We start from the raw sequence: 20243 nt of genomic DNA on the forward strand, positions 1-20243 counted from the left end.
AATGAAAATAGGTCGGTCCAGCTCTGCAATCCCTGCCCTTTTCAGGGCTGGGCTGTTTGTGATGCTGATGGGCAAATGGATATATTAAAAAAAGAAATCCCATTTCCTTGTTTGTGTTGCAGTGCCCACCACACTCATCCCAAACATCCTCCCACGACCACTGCAGTGCACGGACACTGCAATGATTCCCTGTTCTCTCTGCGTGTGGAAGTTTGAAGAGCTGGGTCACAAAATGAAATCCAGCTCAGTGCAAGGCTGTTTTGACTCAGGCTTGCGTAGGAGACACAGAGGGACTCAGATATTCCTTTGGTTATTTAATAGCCTCTGTCTGTTCAGGGCCTTTGAAAGGTGCTCTTGCTGCTTTTGGCCGTGGGCTGTGGTGATTAATACGAATTCTTTGTGAAGAGATTTCTTCTGTGTGGAGAAGTCAGAGGCGAGTGCTGGTTTTTTTGTGCTCGGCACAAGCCTTTACAGCTTTGATCCAGGCCCACACCAGTCCCCAGGGGAACACTGTGGTGTGCAAAGTTCACGGGCTGGAGAGCCAAATTCTATAGATTTCACGGAGCAGACAAACCCTCTGCCAGTAATTGGAGTTTGTGGCCTTTGTGCCTTTCTGTGTACTGTTGGGTGAGCTTTGAAGCTGGGAGTGTTGTGCTCCCAGCAGCTCAGGGCAGAGCTCTGCAGGGGCTGGAGTGGGGTATGGGCAGAAGGGTTTCAGCTGCATGAGGAGGTGTTTGGTTTTTCCTGGCTCAGAGCGAAAACTCAGTCCTGGAGGAAGCAGGAGGGGAGGAGAAGGCTGCCAGGGACTGCAGTGCAGCATCTTAGCACCTGGTTAACCTCCAAACTCCTTGTGAGAGCCTCTCTGGGGCAGATCTTGTCTGACTCTGACTGAGACCCAGGGCTATGGCCTTCTCGTAGTTTGGTAGTGTTTCTTTTATCAATAAAAATCACTTTGAGTTGAGACATTTGTTCAACTTCCTTTTCTCCAAAAGCAACCTGTGAGATCCTGGCCCAAAATGAAAGGGAAGTGAGCAGGTGGGAGAGAGAGGAGGGCGAGTGTGCTTGTTCCTCATCAACTCCTGGCCCCTTAGAACACCAGCAGGACATGACTGGCTCATACCTCACCACCTGTAAGAGGACATGGAGCCTGCCAGGCAGTGGAAGTGGCAATGGAAGAATTGGTTCCTGAGTACCCTCTTAGGCTCTCATGTAACCCTGCCTTGTCCTCTCTTCACTGGAAATTGCCATGGAACATGCAGAGCTGCTACTAAAGAGAGAGGACTCTTCTTTTGTCCACAGGCTCTTCAAAGCACAGACTCCCTCAGATGTTTCTAGTCAGAAGTGTTACCTTGAGGCAGCATTGCTCCATACATCCTGCCTTCCCTGAGGAGCAGAGCCTGGACAGTGCTCTGTGTAACTCAGGCAGGCTGGCAAGGATCCTCATGTGGTGCTTCTCATTGAGGTCCTGGTGTGCCTGTAGGAGCAGGAACTGCCCTTTGACTGCCCAAGGCAGCCCCAGTACCAGGCAGAGCTGAGCAGGAGGAGCACAGCAGTGAGGGGTCTGGACCAGTGCCCTGCTGAGAACTTCCCCAGGTGCTGATCAAGGATGAGGGAGAGGGGGAAACTCACCCCAAATTTATGTTGGGTCTCTGGTGAGCATGTAGCAACAGAAGTTTAACTCTGTTTAGCCAGAGGTTCCCAAACTCTAACATGGCTTGGGAGCTACTGAGGGTCTGCAGGTCTGGACTGGGCACAGGGAGAAGCCACAGGCTGAGTGTCTCCGTGCAGGCAGCGAGTGCTGCTCAGCTGATGCTGGAGGAGAGAGGCTGAGGAGTAATTTTAGTTTGTTCCTGTTCTCTCAAAAATCACTGGGGTGTGGTCACAGGGCCTCTCATCTGCTGGTTCTGTGATACACAGCTGGTTTTGGGGGTGGAAGGGTTTGACATGGGGGAGGAAGGAGTCAGTGCAGAGTGTAAACTTTGCTTTGTGTGTGTCACACAGCTCACAGGAGGAGTTGTGCTGCATGAGCCCTGAGGACAGAGCTGGGGGCTGCTGCTGCAGTCAGCACGTGTACCTTGTGTTGCTGGTGGTTCTCATGCTGTCAGGGGTACCTGAACAAACAAACAAACAGGTCTAAAATACTGCGACCGAGGATTTTTGTTTGGTCCTGACCTAACAGGACAGATCCCACTCACTTCTCCACTGTCCTGACCTTCCAGTGATCCCAAGGGGTTTCTTTTTGGAAGTCCCTCTGGATGGAGGCCTGGCCCAGTGCAGTCTGAGCAATAGCAGCTCAAACATTCAGCTTTCTCAGTCTTTATGCAAGGAGAGGCAATGTGTTACTCCTCTGCTGTCCTTCATTCTTTAATACATGCTCTCTTTTTCTGTAACATTTCTGCAGAGCTTCTCTGCTACTGTTTACTGTGAGCCCCCAGCAGATCAGGCATGGAATAGAAGATTATAAAAACAGCAGATGCCAACCAAAGGGGCTGGGGATGGGCAGATGCCACTTAGACCCTGCTGTGCAGGACGCTTGCTTTGTAACAGCTTGCCACATTGTCCTCCTGTGCAGCACAGGGAGTGTGTGCTTGTGCATGGAACCTGTGCATCACCTTGGAAAGCTGATTGATCTCTGGGATAGTCTGGGCTCACCAGACTTCCAGGGAATTCACCAGCCCACTGGTGCTCAGCAGCCTCAGCTCTGGCTGCTGACTGGAGGTGTCCAGAGTTGTCTCGGGGTGCTCAGATCAAGTCTGACTTGTGTTAGGCAGTCACACAGTCCAAGGCATAAAGCTCACTTGGTTCACTAGGGGAGGCCTCCTTAATAGCTTGGTCATACTCTTGAGCTCAGAAGATCTGTGTGCCTGGTTTCCTCTTCCCAGGGATAGTGAGAGCAGCAAGTCAATGCAAGTATTGTTATTCCCTGTCCTCCTTGGAATAATGTTATTTGTTTTCCTGTTGTAGAGTGGTTTGGGCTTCTAGTGCTGTAAGTGCAGGTCCTCCAGCCTTCCTAGCACTCAGCAGCAGCTTCTTTACACCCCTTTCCCAGCTCCACTCTCTCCTCTGCACTTCATTTCCAGTAAGCTCCTGACTTGCTGTCACTTCAGATAAGTCACTTTTCCATCCTCTGCTTTCCCAGCTGTGGAGGGAGAATTGTGCCTCTCTGCAGAGCTGAGGAGCTTTGAGAGTGCCACAAAAGGAGCCAGATACAGGCTTGCTCTATTCATTGTGCTTGACAACTCAGTAAATAAAACTTCACTCAATTGCTCGCTCTGTAATTCACATATAAAAGACCTGTCATTCTGATCTCTCCCACACCATGCTTGAAATGCAAAGGATGGAGTGAGACCTTCTAGTAAAACAGCATAATTTCAGCACAGTACAAAATGGGCTTTGAGGGTGTTGTCATAAATAACATAATGCACCTGCCTTGGCAGGAAGAGCAGAGTGCACATGTTGAACCTGCCCTTTGTCACGGCCTTCCAGAATTTAACGTTGATCTTGTGACACTTGATAAGCCTTCTGGACCCTCAAGAGGGTACAGGAACTATTCTGGCTTTCCAGAGAAAGGCAGCAGTTCATGCCAGTGGGGAGCCTGGTTTTTCCTCCTCGACTTTGAGAGGAATTAATAAATATTCATCATCTCCTGGTATCCAGGTTCTTATACCTTCAGCTTCAAAATGCATCCCAATCACTGTGCTGTGCATCTTGTCACCGTGCTGAGGGAGCCTGTTGTTGCAGTGTAAGTCTCCTGGGCAAGGGATCTCTCACATTCTCTCTGGTTTGTAAACGTGCTCTGAGCACACAGTTGGTAGTTGGACAAGAAAGGCTTTGGTGGTAAAACCAGCTTCAGATGTTCCCACCCTGCTTTGGGGTTCGCTGCCTCCTCTCCTGTGCCAGAAGTGGCACAGAGAGAGGCTGTGCACATCCAGCTCAGGCATCACCCTCTGGACAGGGGTAGTGGGCAAGGAAACATCTCTCTTGGGGCAGAAAGCACCAGATGGGTTCTGGATGCAGAAGATGGTGGATGGTAGCTGTGGTCCCCTTCCAGATGTTCATCCCAGCCTTGAGGCAGTGGAAGAATCGTGGCTCCTGTCTGTGTGGCCGGCGTGCAGGATGGTTGGCGTCTCTCACGTGGTGTTGGTAGCCCTGCAGCACCTTGGGGAAGCACATGAGGAACAGAGGGGTGGATTGCAATGGCTCTTGCTTACCAGGATGGTGGAGCCAAGCAGCATTTCCCACTGCAGAGCTATCCCACAAGGCACGGGAGAGCTGCTGGGTTGTGTGTTAGGTCATTGCTGGTTCTTCCTGGGTTTCCTGCAGAAAATAGGACTATGCTGGGCTGAAAGCCAGGCCCTGGATTTAGGGAGCTAGGCTTTGCCAAGCTGCTGCACCCCACTGTACTCCTGACACCTAGTGTTTCCAGGCAGGTCAGTATGGACACGATCAGACCTTGCCTGTCTGCGCTGCTTTCCCTTCCCTGTGCTCACCTTCTCGCTTTGACCTTTCCCTTCCCTCTTTGTGTCCCCACTGAATGGCTGCCAGCCCCTCTGCCAGCTCTGCCCTTAGAGCTGCCACTTGTGATTCCTGAAAGGCAGAGTGAGTGAGAGCTTGGCAGAGAGCAGTCATTTGTTACAGCAAGTTTTCTTTTCCCCCCTTTCTTCAGATACAGCACAAAGAATCCCTCTCTGCAGTCGGAGACGGTTCATTACAAGAGAGGGGTAAGCCAGCAATTCTCCCTGCCTTCCTTCAAGATTGATTTCTCAGAGTGGAAGGATGATGAGGTAAGTCTCTTCTCAGTGTCCCCTTCTTTCCACACCCCTGTTGTCCCAGAAGCACTGGTCTCCATTTAGTGCCATGAAGTTATGGCTGGAAGACACTCTCCCAGCTGCCACAGTGTGTTTTGTGGGTATTTGGGAACTTGGCAGGTAGATCAGGCCAACAGGGAGGAAACTTTTGATATCACTGATCAGCTGGTTTAGGAGAGAGGCAGCAGAAATTGGCACTGGAGCTTTTCCTGGAGGAACCTGCCACTCCTCAGCCTTCCTCTCCCTGCCACCCAAAGAGCTTGTGGGAACAAATACTTGTTTCAATCTCTCTGTTTTGGTGGGGTTTAGGTCTAAGATTTTGGGTTTTTTGGCTGGTCCTCTGGAACAGTGTTCTCCAAAATGAGGTGCATATGAGGCAATTCACTGGGGTGCAGGAAGAACTTCAGTAATACATGTATATATCTCATAAATGATAAACACATATATTGGGAATATATGCTCGAAATATTTTACTGGTGGGAGTAATGAATGATCAGAGTAGTTTGGAGTACACTGCTCTAGTGCTGTTTAAGGGCCACATCCTGCACTATTAAATGCAGCAGTACAGTGCTGTGAGGGGATATTCTCCTCCTGGGGCAGATTCACACTGGTGCATCAGTGCTGAATAAAGGAATGGTGTCCTCCTCTTTGTTTAACCCATGACTGCAAACAGATGAGGGCTTGGTTTTAATTAAGCTCTGTGGCTATTCCTACATAGCAAAATTTTGGAGTCCTGGTAATTTTGGTATCTTTGGTATCTTTGCAAAATTCCAAGCAAGGCAGTAAGTTTCTGCTTCTTGAGCCTCTGATCTTTGGCCCAAGGGCTTCCCCTTGTGCTGGTTTAAAGGTAAACCAGCAGGGGGAATGAACTCAACTCAAAAGAGAGATTATAAATCAGAATAACAATTTAATAAAATAATACAATAAGTACGATTATACAGACAAACAATTGGTTTTAACCCACAAAACCCAAATGCATAACCCAGCACCCTGGGGCATGAACTGAGTGGTGTTCTTTGGGCCCCCTGAGTCCAAAGTAAAAGGAGAGGGGAAAACCTGTTGGTGAGGGTGGTGGTGCAGTCTGGTTGAGAGTGGTGATTGCAGTCTGGTTGAGAGTGGTGATTGCAGTCTGGTCAAGAGTGATGGTTGCAGTTTGGTTGAGAGTGGTGGTCTGCAGTCTTCCTCTGGATGTGGTTAAAAAGTTCCAAGACCCCAAGATTGTATATCCTCCAGTTCAGGCAGGAATGCCCAGCACTTCCCTCAGGGCGGGGAGCTCCACAAAGGGGGTGAGGACAGGAGCATCCTCTTATCTCACAGGCCTCTTAACACCTAGTTTATAGCCTGAGGAGTCAGGCTCTATGGGCAGAGGGTGTAAATGGTTCATTGATAACAGTTTCTGGGAAATGGCATGGAAGGGTATAGAATACACAGTTTTGGGTTACACCCATACAATGATGAACTGGTCCCAGATGTTCTAACTAGGACACCCTTGCATGTGACCAGAGCAGGGAGGCCTTGGGCTTTCCCCTGCTCTGTGCAGAATTGTCATAAGAGATTTCTAAAGCAGAGGAGTTGGTCTGTAGCTGCTGATAATATATTTGTTCCTGTGGACCCCTCTCCCAGGAAATCAACACTGATAGAGTGTTCAATTCCTGACCCAAACCTCTGCAAGAGTATCGTGTATGTGAACCCTGGTAGATAACTACCTATTTAAAAGAAAAATTAAAAATAAAAAAAAGGAGGGGGGAAGGAAGAAGTGATCTTTCATGTATTTTGAAAGATTGAATAGCTATTGTCTTGAAGTTACAGCTATAACTATAATCAGTCCCGTGCCTTAAAAAATGCTGTGGTGGTTACCAAGAGCCTGCGGAGTCTGGTCTCCTGATGTCTTGTCTTCTCTGCCAATAGATGATTTCACAAGTTCAGCCTACAAAAGCCTGGAAGAGCTGCTTTTCAATCCCTTCTGTTGTCTGAGAGAGCTGGAAAGCAGGAGCTCAGATCCCTTTCTTCTTAAAAGAATTGTGGAGCTTAATTTTCACTTTTGTTCCTGTCAGCAAGGTTTTAACTCAAGTACTAAAGTCATGTCCCTTTGACAGCTTAAAGGGAGAGTTGCTGTAGAAAAATGAGCTTCCAGCTTCCTTTGCTTGTTCTGCTGCATCCTCCTATTTCTCTTTTTTCATTGGTGTTACTGGAGCTGGAGAAAATGTGGAATGAGCACTATGATTTGGAAGTGTTTCTCCTCCCATTTCAGCTCTCTGTACATATCAGTCTTGGTCCTAAATCTTCTTAACTGGCCGCCAAAATGCAGCCCTTTTATCTGGGAGAGCTGACAGTGTGTACACTCAGCTGTGCACAGTTGCACAGTTCAGATTTCTTTCCAGCTTTGTCCCAAAACCCCAGATTTGCTTCATATTTTCGCTCAGTGTAATACTCGGATATGACGTGGTTCTTGGCTGGCCCACAGAAAGGACAGTAATGTTATGTTGGGCTGTTCTGTGGAAAGCTCTATAAAAGTTTGCTTTGTCTTCCCAATACACTGGTTTGCTTGGAAGTTACAGAGTATGGCTTGTGTTGAGCCAGTTGTGCTCAGGGCCATAAAAATTAACGTGAAATGGTCCCTTAAAGAGGCCTTTTGTTTGAGAAATCCAAAGTTTATAAGGTAAAGCAACCTCAGTTCTGTGATGTGACTTTCCCTTCAAACGGCCAAAGAACAATTTCTGTCATGCAGTAATAAATCAGAGCAGGAAGCAAAGCAAAACCATAAGCTTTTTCAGCTATTTTAATCCATTGTCCTCAATGAATTTTCCCTCTGTGCCGTGCCAGAACAGTTCAAAAATGCAAGCTGGAAAATAGTGGCTCAAGGAGTCTGTTCTGTAACAAACCCTGAGAGGTTAAATGAGATTTTTGTGTTTGCTCTGTTACTCTGCTGTTTTGGAAAGAGAATAGATTCTGGTAGTTAAAGGAGTAGTAAAATATAAAACCATCATACAGAGGATGAAAATCGACATTCCTCAAGGTTAGAAGGTTTGGTCACATCATAAGGGTCTTCCAGCACACGCTTTCTGTTTGGAATCCTCACAGCTCCCGTGGGAGCTCTTGGCAGAGGCACAGCCACGTGGCTCACGGGCTGTGGGACACCTGGCTGGTGGCTGACCAGGTATCCCAGTGTACAGGTGTCTCTCCTTTCAGGGTGAACATTTAGGTTGTAATTCATTTTCAACTATTAGGCTCGCACTGAGGGTCACCTTCCCTGCAGTCTGGGTGTTTTGGGTGGCCATTTGTGCCAGTGGCTGCCTTGATAATTAACCTTTTGAGGGACCAGCTGGAGTGAGTCACGCTGCAAATGATATTGGGGCTGCAGGAAACTTAGGGGAGCCCCAAAGCACTACCTGGATGGTGCTGCAGCACTTGGAATTGGGTCTCAGTTTTCATGGGAAAACCGAAAACAGACTACCTGGAGCACCATGGTGAAATGACATCTTTTTTTTTTTTTTAGTCTTGGCAAGAGATGAGACAAAAATCTCCAAGTCAGTAATTAAAAAAACCACCAGAAATCCAGTCTCTGAGCCACTTCCGTTCCTGGCATAGGACAGTGTCTGTAAGGTTGCCTTTTCCTTGTGTTTCTAAGATGACACAGAGCTTTTGAAGTGCTTTAATGAAGTGCAGGGCAAAGGGAGAAGTTGAGTCTGTTTTCCTTGCACTCAAGTGAGATCTTAAATTTTCACTCTCGCCCATTAGAAGGTCAAGGACCTGAATTTCGTAACATGCCAAGAGATGGAAATCAGTCTGGTGTTTCCTTAAGGTGTTATGTGAACTTGAAGGTTGACAGATTTTTCTCTTCAGGAACTTCATACAAAAGTCAGGGTCTGTTTTGTTGTGTTGGGAGCACAATGTGCTGCTGTGCTAAAGCCTTACCTGTCCTGCCATGAACAGGCAAAACTGTGGCATTAGATATATTCTGACAAACTTGTCCTCCTACAAATCACTCAGGAGACTTTTGGGATATGTGAATTAGTGAGAATTAAATACCATTTGAGGCCAGGGGCTGGGGGCCTGTCAGAAGGGACCTTCATTGCTGTGATGTTCCATGATCTCAAGTGTTGTCTTCACCAAGCCTGGTGTGACCTGTGTAACCTCAGCTCGTTTCTGTCCCCCCCCAGCTGAACTTTGACTTGGATCGTGGTGTGTTCCCTGTGGTCATCCGAGCAGTGGTGGATGAAGGGGATGGTAAGCACGGTGCTCTGCTCCCTTGGAATTCTCCTGTCTCCCTCTGAGCTTATGTGGCTCCTTGGAGAGCCTTTCCAGAACAAAAATATTTCAGGAGTTCACCTTAACTTTAATCTTTATTAAAAGGGCCTGGCTAACCATGAGTTCTTGCATAAAAACATACTTCTAAAAATAGCCTGCATTTTCTACAGGAAAAATGGCCAGGTGTTTGGTGTTGGAGGGGTGTTTAGGAGAGCTCCTGGCTCTGCCACCAATGCCAGGCACAAATTGGAGCAAATTACTTCTTTATTCTTTGAGTTTTATTTTTGCAGTTTGTAAGAGAAGGAGGGAGGGAGTATTTTCTCCCTCATTGAGGGGTAAGTTGTCCTCATAAAAACCTAGAAATGAGCAGAGAAAAGGAAATGGCTTTAAAATGCTCAGGCCACTCTTCAACCAAATGTAGTTTCATTCAGCAGTTTGAAATTCTCCTGTTTTTTTTCCAAGGGTGATGAATGGTTGCAATAAAAGAGGAAAAACAATTCCTGATTATTTTAAAATAATTAATAATTATGATTATTTGCTGATTATTTTTAAAGTGGATTGCTGCTTCGGAGAGGGAAGTCCAGTAAATATTTAGATTGTTACTCACCTTGGACAGTATTTCCCTTAGTGGGTTGTGTGCTTTTGGGCTCCATGTGTTTGCACTCACATGAATTGTCAGCAATGAAAAGGGCACAAGGAAGTCACATTTTCTTTGAAACGGGGGGGTGTTGTGATCAGCAGGACCAGCATTTCACTTCTGTGACATTTTTTACAAAATTTAAGATAATTAGGAAGGAAAAAATCCATTGTTGATCACATTGTTCAGGTCAGTCACTTGCAGAGTTTCTTATGCTGTAGATGTGGAAAAGGCCAGAAACTCATTACATTATTTTACTGTCTTCCAAGCAGACTGAAATAGAACTGGATGAACCAATTTAAAATGTGACTAACAAAGCACAGTGCAACATAAAGGAAATTACTTGTAAAGTGCATCTATTTTTAGTGATTTCATGCACTGTTAGTAAAATCCACATATATGTGTATTTCTTTACCATAATATAAAACACCTTCCTCTGTTTATGGAACTTTTGGCAAGGTATTTATGCTCTTTAATGTTGGGCATGTCTAGAAGGATCAAAAATAGAACAGGAGGCAGCATGGGAAGCATACATTTATGCACATACCATGCCCAGTCATAGCCAATAATGTACTCTCATCTATTTTAATAACCTGGAAAAGCAATTGCTTTTAAATCCTCTCCTGGAAAGAATATCAGCACAAAAATATGTGACACTTGAGCAAGATTTGAGGAAACTGTTGTGCATTTTGGTTTTTTTTTAAACTGGTGGGCCTGGAAGGAGCTGGCCTTGTGTGTCTGGAGCACCTGGAAAATTACAGCTGGCCTGTAACTGCTTGTGTTTAGTAAAATTAAATGGTGGTTCCATGCCTTCCCTTCCCTCTGTGATTCCTCCACCACTTCTGCCTCCCACTTCCATATGATGAGTCTGAACAGAATTAAGCAAAAAGGCCCAACCAGTTGGAGCTGAACAGAACTGCAGAGTCCAGAGTGAGAGAGACTGGGATTGTACCTCACAAGTAGATTGTTCTCTACTTGCTGAGGGGACCAGGAATGCACTACTGAAACCTCTGACAGCCCCTTCTCAGTGCTATTGGATTAAGAAGGAACCCTTGAGTTTGGAGGAGGGAAGATGTGATGTTTATCTTTGGGGGAGAAGGTCAGAGAACTGGGCAGAAATGTTTCGGTGGCCGGAGCTGGTATGAGAAATAAATGTTTTATAGGCATGTCTGACTAGAGTGAAATAAAGTGATAAGGGCTGGAAGTGCTGCCAGTTGCTGTTAAACCAGATGGATCTGTGATAAGTTCAGGTAATTAAACCTAGGAATGAAAGGGGAGAGCAGAATCCCACTGAGTGCTTTGTTTTACTTTCCCTTTACAACCTCTGAAAACCAAGTGGGATAGTTTGGAGCACCCAAGAAGGCATGGCTGTGTAGGGCCCACCCCAGAGCCCAGTGAGATGAATCAGCCAGACAAGATAAGTTTTAAATGCAGGAGAGATGAAAATAGTACAGATAGCAGTTCAGAAATGTCAGTGGACTACAATGCAACTCTCAGGGTATTTTTATGCTCGTGCTGTTTACAAGGTTTAACCAGATCTGCTCTTTCCCTTTTTGCAGTGGTGGTTGAGGTCACTGGTCACGCCCATGTTCTCCTGGCTGCATTTGAAAAGGTAAATGAGTTCTTTTTTCCCTTTGTCCTTGTGTATGTAAACATTTCCACGGGTCATTAGTTTGTATTTATGTAACACTTAGCCCAACAGAGTCCTGGCTCGTTCCTGGGTGGTGTTGTAGTACAAGGAACCTCTTGCAGCAGCTCCTGTGCAGCCTGTAATTATCATTTGTACCTGAGCTGGTCGCTCAGGTAATTGCAGCTGCTGTTTCCTGTGTGTGGGGAGAGGGTGGAAGGTGTTGTCCATGGCTGCTACCGTGCAGTTTTCCAGGGCAGAACTGGATCTGCTGTGTCCAGACCCTGTTGCACCATTGTTTGGCCTTAGCTTACACACAGGGCCAAGCCCTTTGGAAGAATTAGGATACATCCTGCATAAAGACTGTGAGCTTCACTACTCTTGGATGGTGTGTTTGATGTAGTGACCACTGCCTGCATGGTAAAGCCAAGCCAAGCTGTGTGCACAAGCCTTGATAACAAACTCTCTTCCCATGATAACTGGACCCTCAAAAGAGTTGCAAGATCCATAACTACACCATAATTAACGAGTCTGGCTGTGGTAACACTGCACACACCTACCCTGGGCAGGTGATTCTTGTGGTGACGTGCTGAGGTGAGACAAGAGATGCTGGAGCAGAGCTGGGCATGTAGAGGGGAGCAGCATCAGTGCTGTGCCGTTGGAAATTCCCCATTTCCAGGCTGGCACGTGGCTGACCTTGGTATCTCAATCCACTCAGTTCCTGTCGTATCCCTGTCCAAGTTGCCGGGTCTTACTTCTCTTCCTCCCAGGTGGATAATGTGGATAGTGAAGAGCTGAGTCAGAGGGCATGGGAAGCACAATCAGTCCTAAGGAAGCCATGGGGCTGGAAGATGCTTTAAGTGTTTTAGGTTGCTTTTTGTTGGACTTGATCTGTGAAGAAAATGAGTTTTCCAGTGTTAGAAAGGTTGTTCTGAGCACTGGCTCTGTAGGTAGTTTTACTCCTGGCAATTAGAGATGGGCAGCTGCAGCACCCTTGGGATTAGGGCAGGGATGTTATTTTAGCTTCCTCCTCTGGCTGATGTGGAAAAACAAAACACACTGGAGTCCCTCATAGTTCAGCCTCATAGTCATAGTTCAGCCACTTCTTTCTTCTCATCTTCCACTGAATGCTTAGAACAAGATTAAAATCTCACTTTTAATAAAAAGTCATAGGGCAGAGTACATGTTGAGTTCATCCTCCCTGTTTGATTAAAATATGTTCCCCATCCTTAGAATAATTGCAGCTTTTGAAGTGTAGGTCCATAAATCCAGGGGAGGTCCTTGCTAATAAGCACTGCTGATCCCCCAGAGGACAGACAGACCAGCAGGACCTGGTAACTTGCTATTTATATGTATCTTTAAGATCAGAATAACAACCTTGATCCTTTGTGTAGTTTGACCTTGCAGCTCTTCCAAAGGCAGAAACTTGTTTGCCTGAAAACAGGACTGTTTTGTCTTTGGTGTGATGTTGTTGTCCCTTCCTTCTGCTGGAGCATCCCCTGAGTCTCCTTTGCTGCTCTCTAGACTGTGGCAGGGGGGTTGAGTTCTTTCTTTTTAGTGGCCCTTGAGGATGATGGGGAAAGTAGAACTGACATCACTAGTCCTGGCACCAGGGTTTACAGAATTGTTCCAGCTGTGCCTGCTGCCACTGAGGACATGAAAGGCTCACAGCTCTGAGGATGTGGAGCACGTGTGACTTGTTTCTGACTCCGTCCAGTGGACAAACCTTGTTCTCAGCCTCTTGCTCTGTCAGGGAGTGGCTCTGTCACTGGATGTTATTTCGGGTGTTAACAAATATCCCCTGCCAAGTCCTGCTGGACTGGCTGCAGAAGTGTCTGCACCCAGTTGGATTGCTTGCAACCTGAAAGCACCCAGTGTGCCAGGGGAGTTTTGTGTGTGCTCTGACCACTTCAGCAAGGTTTGACTTGAGCCAAGTCCGTCTGACTCTGCGCTGGAGCAGACAAGGCGTGCTCCAATACCCTGTTCACTAACTCTGCTGGGAGGGATTGCCATCCAGGCTGTCCTGGTTATACATCCCCTCCCCTCCCCATAGCTAACACACACCAACCCTGAGCACGAGGCTGTTTTAATTACTTTATTTAATCAAGTTTTTATTTTATTTAATTTTTCAGCTATTTAATGCGTTTCCTTTTTTTGCCCTGCTAGCACGTTGATGGCAGTTTTTCTGTGAAGCCCTTAAAACAGAAGCAGATCGTAAGTACCTGTTTTCTGTCTACTCTTGGTTACAGACTTGCTGGTGTCCCACCGGTGCCTGACTGCACCCAGTGGGAAGGTTTGGTGTTCTCTGAGAGCCTGAGATCTCACCTCTTTAGCTCAGATATCACAAGCAAAGGCAGTGAGCTGCTGGCTGCCCTAAATGTTGCCCTTTTGTATCCCATCCCAGTGTGATGTGCAGAAGCTGGGTAGTGCCTCATCAGGATTGAAATTACCATTCAGTCCTGCACGGACAAAAATACATAAGCAACTACAAACTGCTAAGAGTGCCAAGGATTTCAGCTTCTGAGAAGAACTCTGGTAGTGATCCTGCTGCAAAGATCAGCTTTAAATGTCTTGATGAGATTTCGGGGGTTGATCCCTTCACCCTTAGGTGTGTGCTGTGTTTCTGCTTTAAATGTTTGACTGCTCGTGATGGATGGTTAAGGTTTACTGATCTGAATTAAAAAGCCTTTTACTACCAAGAAGGTCATTAAGTACCTTAATAAGACACTTCTTGCTTTAAGATGTACCTTCCAGTCCCCAGATCAGAAGAGAGCCACAGTGTCAGTAATCATATATGAAAATGGTATTTGTTAATTCACTGTCTAGCTCCCCAGCTCTGTGCAGAGACTCATGGCCTGTCCATATTGGACATCTGACAGCAATATTGGCCCTCTCTCCCAGAGCTTTATCCCAGTGCCAGTGGTGTGGGAGTTGCCACTCCAGCCTGATGTCTGTTCTGAGCCCCGTGTGTCCCAGACTGATCTGTGCTCCCTTCTCTTCCTTGGTGCTCCCCTTGGCTGTGTTGCAGCACAGTCTTCTGGCTGGTTGATCAATCTGGGTCTCACAAGTATTTTTAATAGACTCAGAGACTGTTTTGGAAGGGAGTCTGTCAAGTATGTGAGGGCAGGTTTGTTGTGGGAACACCCAGGAGAGCTGTGCCTCGGCTGGAAGATGGAGCAGAGCGATGTGATGCCAGCAGCGCCTCTTTCTCACATATTTTTCAGATCAGAGTGTTTGTCAGCTGATGAAAAGCCTCTCATTTATCCTGCTTGGCATTTTTTTGAGGGAGGGGGTTTAATGCTTTTATCTCTAAACCAGTGCTTCCATGGTGTGAGCTCTCTCAGTCAGCGTTGGGTTACTGTGCACACTGAGCCAGTGTGTGCATCCTTCTCCATTCAGCACTGCAGACTCCCCACATGGAGGGCTGTCTTGCTGGAAATGCTCTGCAGGGAAGTTCCCACCCTACCACGGTTTGGTTAGCTGACTCCTGCAGTGGAACACTGAGTGCTTGTCTGTCTTTACTGGCAGAGCATGTAACCTTCCCACTCAGTGTTTAGTTGTGGGTACTTTTTTTTTGTTGGCAGTTAGTAAAATGTAACATTTCTAAGTTCTCTCCTGTGGCTTTTGGAATAGAAGGAAGCTCTTGTTAAAGAACACACAGTACCACTGAAACTGAGATGGCATCTGCACCCTTAAAAGCATAGAGCAGAGGTGTAGAGTCTGTGTCTGGAGTAAACCATGTTATAACATTGTACATTCTTTGCCATCCCTGCTTTTCTTATGTCTTCCCCTCCCTGCCATTGCCAGGACTGTGGGTACCTTTTGTGGGCATCGATCTCTAAAGCTCTTTGGGAGCAGGAAGCAGCAGCCCCTGGGCTGAACTGCTTTGTGCTGTGTTCAGTTATAGTGTAAGTACCAACCTGTTTACAGAAATTCAGCCTGGATGAATACAAACAGGTGGATCGGCAGAAAAACATAACCTGGACTTGGCCAGTGGTTCCTGTGTGCATCCAGTGAGGCTGTAAATAGCAACAGAAGCCTTCGGAAGGATGACGTGGTGTGGGATGGGTTGGAGAAGGGTGAAGGTGAAGGACTGCACTGTCTGCAATCACCTACTTCTTCTTAATTACTCCTACTCTTTTAAAACCTAGAGTTCTTTCTAGTAAGAGCTGTTGCACTGCTCACCCTTTCCCTGCTGGGACATGAGTTTCTCAGGATTTTTAGAGGAAAGCAGTTAAAAGGAACGCAGGCTCCTGCAGAGACTTTGGTCTCTCCCTCCCTGACCTCTTCTTTGCTTTGAGCTGACCACTCCTGCACACACTGTCACTCACTGTGATCCTCCAAGGAGTCAGGATGCTGTAACAAGGCTCTCTTTGAAATGCCAAGTTACAAAAGGACATTTCCCACATAATTGTCCCCAGACTTCCTGGGTGAGTTGTGAGCTGCTGCAGAGGGTTTTGCTCAGCAGTCCAACAGCTGATCTCATTGCCATGAAATGCAGGCCTAGAACAGATTGTCTGTGAGCTGCACACTGAGTTACACGGGGAGACTCTGGAATTAGTGTGTTAACACTGCCATGTCCCAGCTCAGAGCATTTCTGAACCAGCAGATGGGCTGGATACAGCTCCCTCCTGCCCCCTTCTTGGCATGTGTCACCTTCGGAAGCACTGGAGTCCAGTGGAAAAGCCACTGCTCACTGAGCACCTGGCTTGACTAGAGGAGAGGAGAGAGGCCAGTTACACATGGAAATGCCAGGAGCCCTGGGATTGACAGCTGTTGTAGCACTGGGGTCCTGGGGGCTTGGCTTCACTCCATATTGTCAGCTGGACATGGAGATGGCAGGAAAGTTTGTCCTTCCCCTGCTTGTGACATGTGTCTGTTTGGTACCTGGCAACCCTTTTACCTGTTGCAAGGTTTTGTGCAGGCAAAGCAACACATCCTGCTCTGAAAAGCTGCTGTGTAGCACCAGATCACAGAATCCCAGGATTATTTAGGTTGGAAAACACCTCCAAGATCATCGAGTCCAACCTTTGACCAACTAGACCAGAGCACTGAGTGCCATGTCCAGTCATTCCTTGAACACCTCCAAGGATGGCGACTCCACCACTTCCCTGTGCAGCCCCTTCCAGTGTTTAACAACCCTTTCTGTGAAGAAATTCTTCCTGATGTCCAACCTGAGCCTCCACTGCTGTTACAGGTCCCTCTGCAGAGCCTTCCTACCCTCCAGCAGATCAACAGTCCCACCCAACTTAGTGTTGTCTGTGAACTTACTGAGGGTACGCTCTGTCCCCTCATAAATAAAGATGTTAAACAGGACTGAATCCTGGGGGTCCATTATCTCTGTGCTTCCTTGTAGAGGCTGCTCCTCACAACTGTGAGAATCTCGTGCTGTACTGGAGGGCTAAGCTGGAGAACAGGGGAGAACCCCCAGTGCAGAGGGACTTGACCCATCAGCCCTCCTTGTCTCAGTGCTGTGGTTCAGCCGCCCAGGGGGGTTTGCAGGCAGCTGCCAGTTGGCAGAAGTCGTGGCTTGGGGGAGTGTGTCCCTCTGAGTAACTTCCAGCTGTGCCTAGAGCACTTTCTGCCACCACACCTCCCATTTATGGGTGCCACCAAGGGCCTGGGGATGGCAGTCAGTGACACTGCACTAATGTAGGGCTGTCTGTGGAGTGCTTCTCGTGCTAAGGGAAATGGTTTGTCTGTCCTTAGAAGCTTGACCTTGTGCTCCCAGGGGGTGAACAGGGAGGTGATGTGCCACCATTGGTGTGCCAGTAAGGAGCTGTTGGCACAGCCTCTCTCTGCTGAGATTGCAGAAATGGGTGGAAGTTCATCTTGGTTAAAGTTAAGCAGTACTCCCCACAGAGGACTGTGGAAGGCTGATTGCCTCTGGATTGTTTGAGCTATGGGTGTGTATACTCTGAGACAAGCAGAGTACTTGTTTTTTAGATTATTTTGATAGCCCAGCTGGCCACTTTTGTTGCTCTCTACCCACACCAGGCAGGGTGGGCACTACTTTTTGAGCAAGGAGAGACTCACTCTCCACTCTCATTCTCTGTCCTTGGTGATGTTTGTTATCTTCCATGTTGCTGTAGGGAAGCTGTGGGTGTAACATGGACATTTTGACATGGGGAGGGAGGGAAGGTGGTCACAGAACAGCAATGACAGAGCAGCTGGCACTCCAACTATTGTCTTCCCCCCCAGGTTGACCGGGTGAGCTACCTGCTTCAGGAGATCTACGGCATCGAGAACAAAAACAACCAGGAGACCAAGGTAAAGATGCTTCCTGAGCTGTGGCTTTCCAGCCTGCACCTTCTGCTTTGGAGCTTAACTATGGGGATTGTCAGGGCACTGTGGAGGTGCTTCCCAGAGTGACTGTCAAGTCTCTGTCGTTCCTGCAGGCACCAAAGAGGACCAGGGATGACAGATCCTCACTGGTGTAAGGCCTAAACAGTCAGTGGAGTTGTGCTCAGATAATTTTAGGCAGCATGAGGCTCTTGAGGATGTTCCTTGGGGCTGGGATTGCTGGGAGAGAAGGGCCTCAGTGCCCCATGGATGTTTCAGAGCACTGGATTTTAGGGCTTGTAGAAAGCTGTGTGTGTGTGTTGCTGCCTCCCTGCATCAAGGCAGTCGTGTCTGGTGTCTGTGCTCTGTTCCCATGGCTCCTTCACATTCTCCTGGTTGGGAGTTCTGCATGTTCCTGTAGTGTTTCAGAAAACTGAGCTCTCTAGGGCTTGCCAGTATCCAGAGAGCAGCCTGCATTCCCCAGCAAGAGAGAGCACAGCATCCCTAAGGGATGTGTATGCAAATGCCGTAACCAGAAACATTCCCATCTTGAGGCAGGAGCTGCTGCTGGATCCCAGCTGCTGGATCCGTGCCTGCTTTGTGCTTCCTTTAGCCTTTTTAGAGCTGCCCTTTGCTGCCACCTGGGCTGTGGAGTGTCCCCACTGCTGGTCTCATGATCACACAGCTCCAGGGTGTGTAGTCCATGATTTGTAAACAGAGCAGGAGCCACAGAGGAAGACAAGCAGGATTTCCTCTCCACACAATGCAGTGTCCTTCCCAGAGTGTCCTGTGATCTGCCTGTGCCAACAAGCAGTACCTGGAGAGGCAGGAGGGAGAAGTCTTTTCCAAGATTTTTCTTCCACAGGATCTATTTAAGAGGATTGAAAGCTTCCTTTTGGGTCCTCCAGGGTCTTGTAATGATTCTCTTGATCCAGCAATCACACATTTGTGGCCCAATCAGACAAGTGGCATGGGACCATTTCGTTCTTCCTGGTGTACCCAGCAAACTGTGTGAATGGGGGAGCAAAGAGCCTCCCTCCCTCCCAAAATACCTGAGGGGCAGGTGTGATGGGACAGACAGCCCTGTGCAGGCAGGCAGGCAGGCAGGCAGCAGGCTGGGTGAGGATGTGGCAGCAGCACAGTTGCTGTTTACACCGAGGTTGCCCATGGTGTGGCATGTTCTAGCCCTGGTGACCAAAGGGACCTCGTGAAGTGGGACCAGGTGAAGGTGGAGGTGCCCCATGCTGGGTCATTGTGGTTCTGACACAACTTCTGTGACATGGGTGGGGAGACAGTGGAGTTTTCTGCTGTCAGTCTTGTGGTTGGAAAGTGCATTTCTCCTCCCACCAACAGTTAGATCAGTGTCTGTAATCCAGTTTGTGGGGCTCTGAGTGACTGACACATGAGTGTGGTGCATGTTCCTGTTGAATGGGTGCACACAGGCCTTTTTACCAGGGTAGCTGTGGGCAGGTGAACATCCCATGCTGGTTCTCCTGAGGCTGCATCAAAGCTTGTGCCAGCACAGGAGCTGGTGAAGGTGCAGAAGAACCACTGACTCCCTCACTTGTTCAGAGCACCTGTGGAAGCTGGGCTGGGCATGGCTGGTGTGCCTCCTCCTGTCCAGCCTGGGGGCAGTCTGACCTGCTGCCTGTCCAGCTGCTTGTGGGGATGCTCTCAGTGTGGGAAGAAAGGCTGGAGTGCCAAAGAACTTGCTTCCCTGCTGACCCTGGAGCCACCAGGCTGGAAGGCAGGAGCTTGTTGCTGGTACCCTTCAGCTAAGAGGATCCCTTCCCCAAAGGGGCTCTGGGGAAGGACAGCTCTGCCCTGAATTCCCAGTGCAGTGCCCTGGCCTCTGGCCTTCAGGGAGCTCGGAGCAGAGCCCTGGGATGAAGGAGTGTCCAAGCAGGGCTCTGTGGGCTGGAGTTTGCTCTCCTTCAGAAACCCCCACTGAGAGCTGACAAAAGAGGATGCCAGCTCTACCACAGACTTTTGGGTGGGAAATTTCCCCCGGCTCCAGAGTCCCTTGGCAGTTTGACATACCCCTGACCATTCCCATGCCAACGTTTTCCCTCTCCTTGCAGCCTTCAGACGACGAGAACAGCGACAACAGCAACGAGTGTGTGGTTTGCCTGTCGGACCTGCGGGACACCCTCATCCTGCCCTGCAGACACCTCTGCCTGTGCAACTCCTGCGCTGACACCCTGCGCTACCAGGCCAACAACTGCCCCATCTGCAGGCTCCGTGAGTCCCTGTGTGCCTGGAGACACGGGCACCTCCTCCCTCCCAGGCCCCTCTTAGGGCACTGCAGGCTGTGAGAGGGAGCATGTTTTACACACCCCACCCCAAGGCTCAGCATCCCACTGCTGCTGCTCCCACCTGGAGATGAGAATGGCTCTTTGCCCAGGGCCTCCCTGGCCACTCATCCTCTCCCTGGGATGGACCTGAAGGTGAAGGTGCTCTGAGCTGTGCCATGTTGGCAGTTCTTGTGTGGAAAATGGAAAATCCCCCAAAGGAGGGTATGCAGAAGCTTTATCCTGAGGGTATCTGGCCCAGACAGCAGCCAGCCCCACTGGAGGGCTGTCCAAATACTTTCTGTGATTTTTTTTTTTTCTTCTGATAACTTTGCTTTCACCAGGAGGCA

The 20243-nt window shown here is 48.3% G+C and overlaps 1 protein-coding gene across 3 annotated transcripts in view; it reads left to right on the forward strand.

Annotated features, from left to right (window-relative positions):
• Positions 1-20243, forward strand: part of MGRN1 (mahogunin ring finger 1) — a 52927-nt gene that overhangs the window by 23629 nt on the left and 9055 nt on the right. For all 3 annotated transcript variants that reach the window (XM_017809084.1, XM_017809086.1, XM_017809087.1), the window contains exons 5-10: positions 4667-4784; positions 8969-9035; positions 11253-11305; positions 13487-13534; positions 17522-17590; positions 19684-19843. In XM_017809084.1, the coding sequence (XP_017664573.1) occupies positions 4667-4784; positions 8969-9035; positions 11253-11305; positions 13487-13534; positions 17522-17590; positions 19684-19843 (515 nt within the window). The remainder of the gene's footprint in view (positions 1-4666; positions 4785-8968; positions 9036-11252; positions 11306-13486; positions 13535-17521; positions 17591-19683; positions 19844-20243) is intronic.

This window comes from Lepidothrix coronata, unplaced genomic scaffold (assembly GCF_001604755.1).
Source record: "Lepidothrix coronata isolate B3197 unplaced genomic scaffold, Lepidothrix_coronata-1.0 Scaffold24, whole genome shotgun sequence".
NCBI lineage: Eukaryota > Metazoa > Chordata > Aves > Passeriformes > Pipridae > Lepidothrix > Lepidothrix coronata.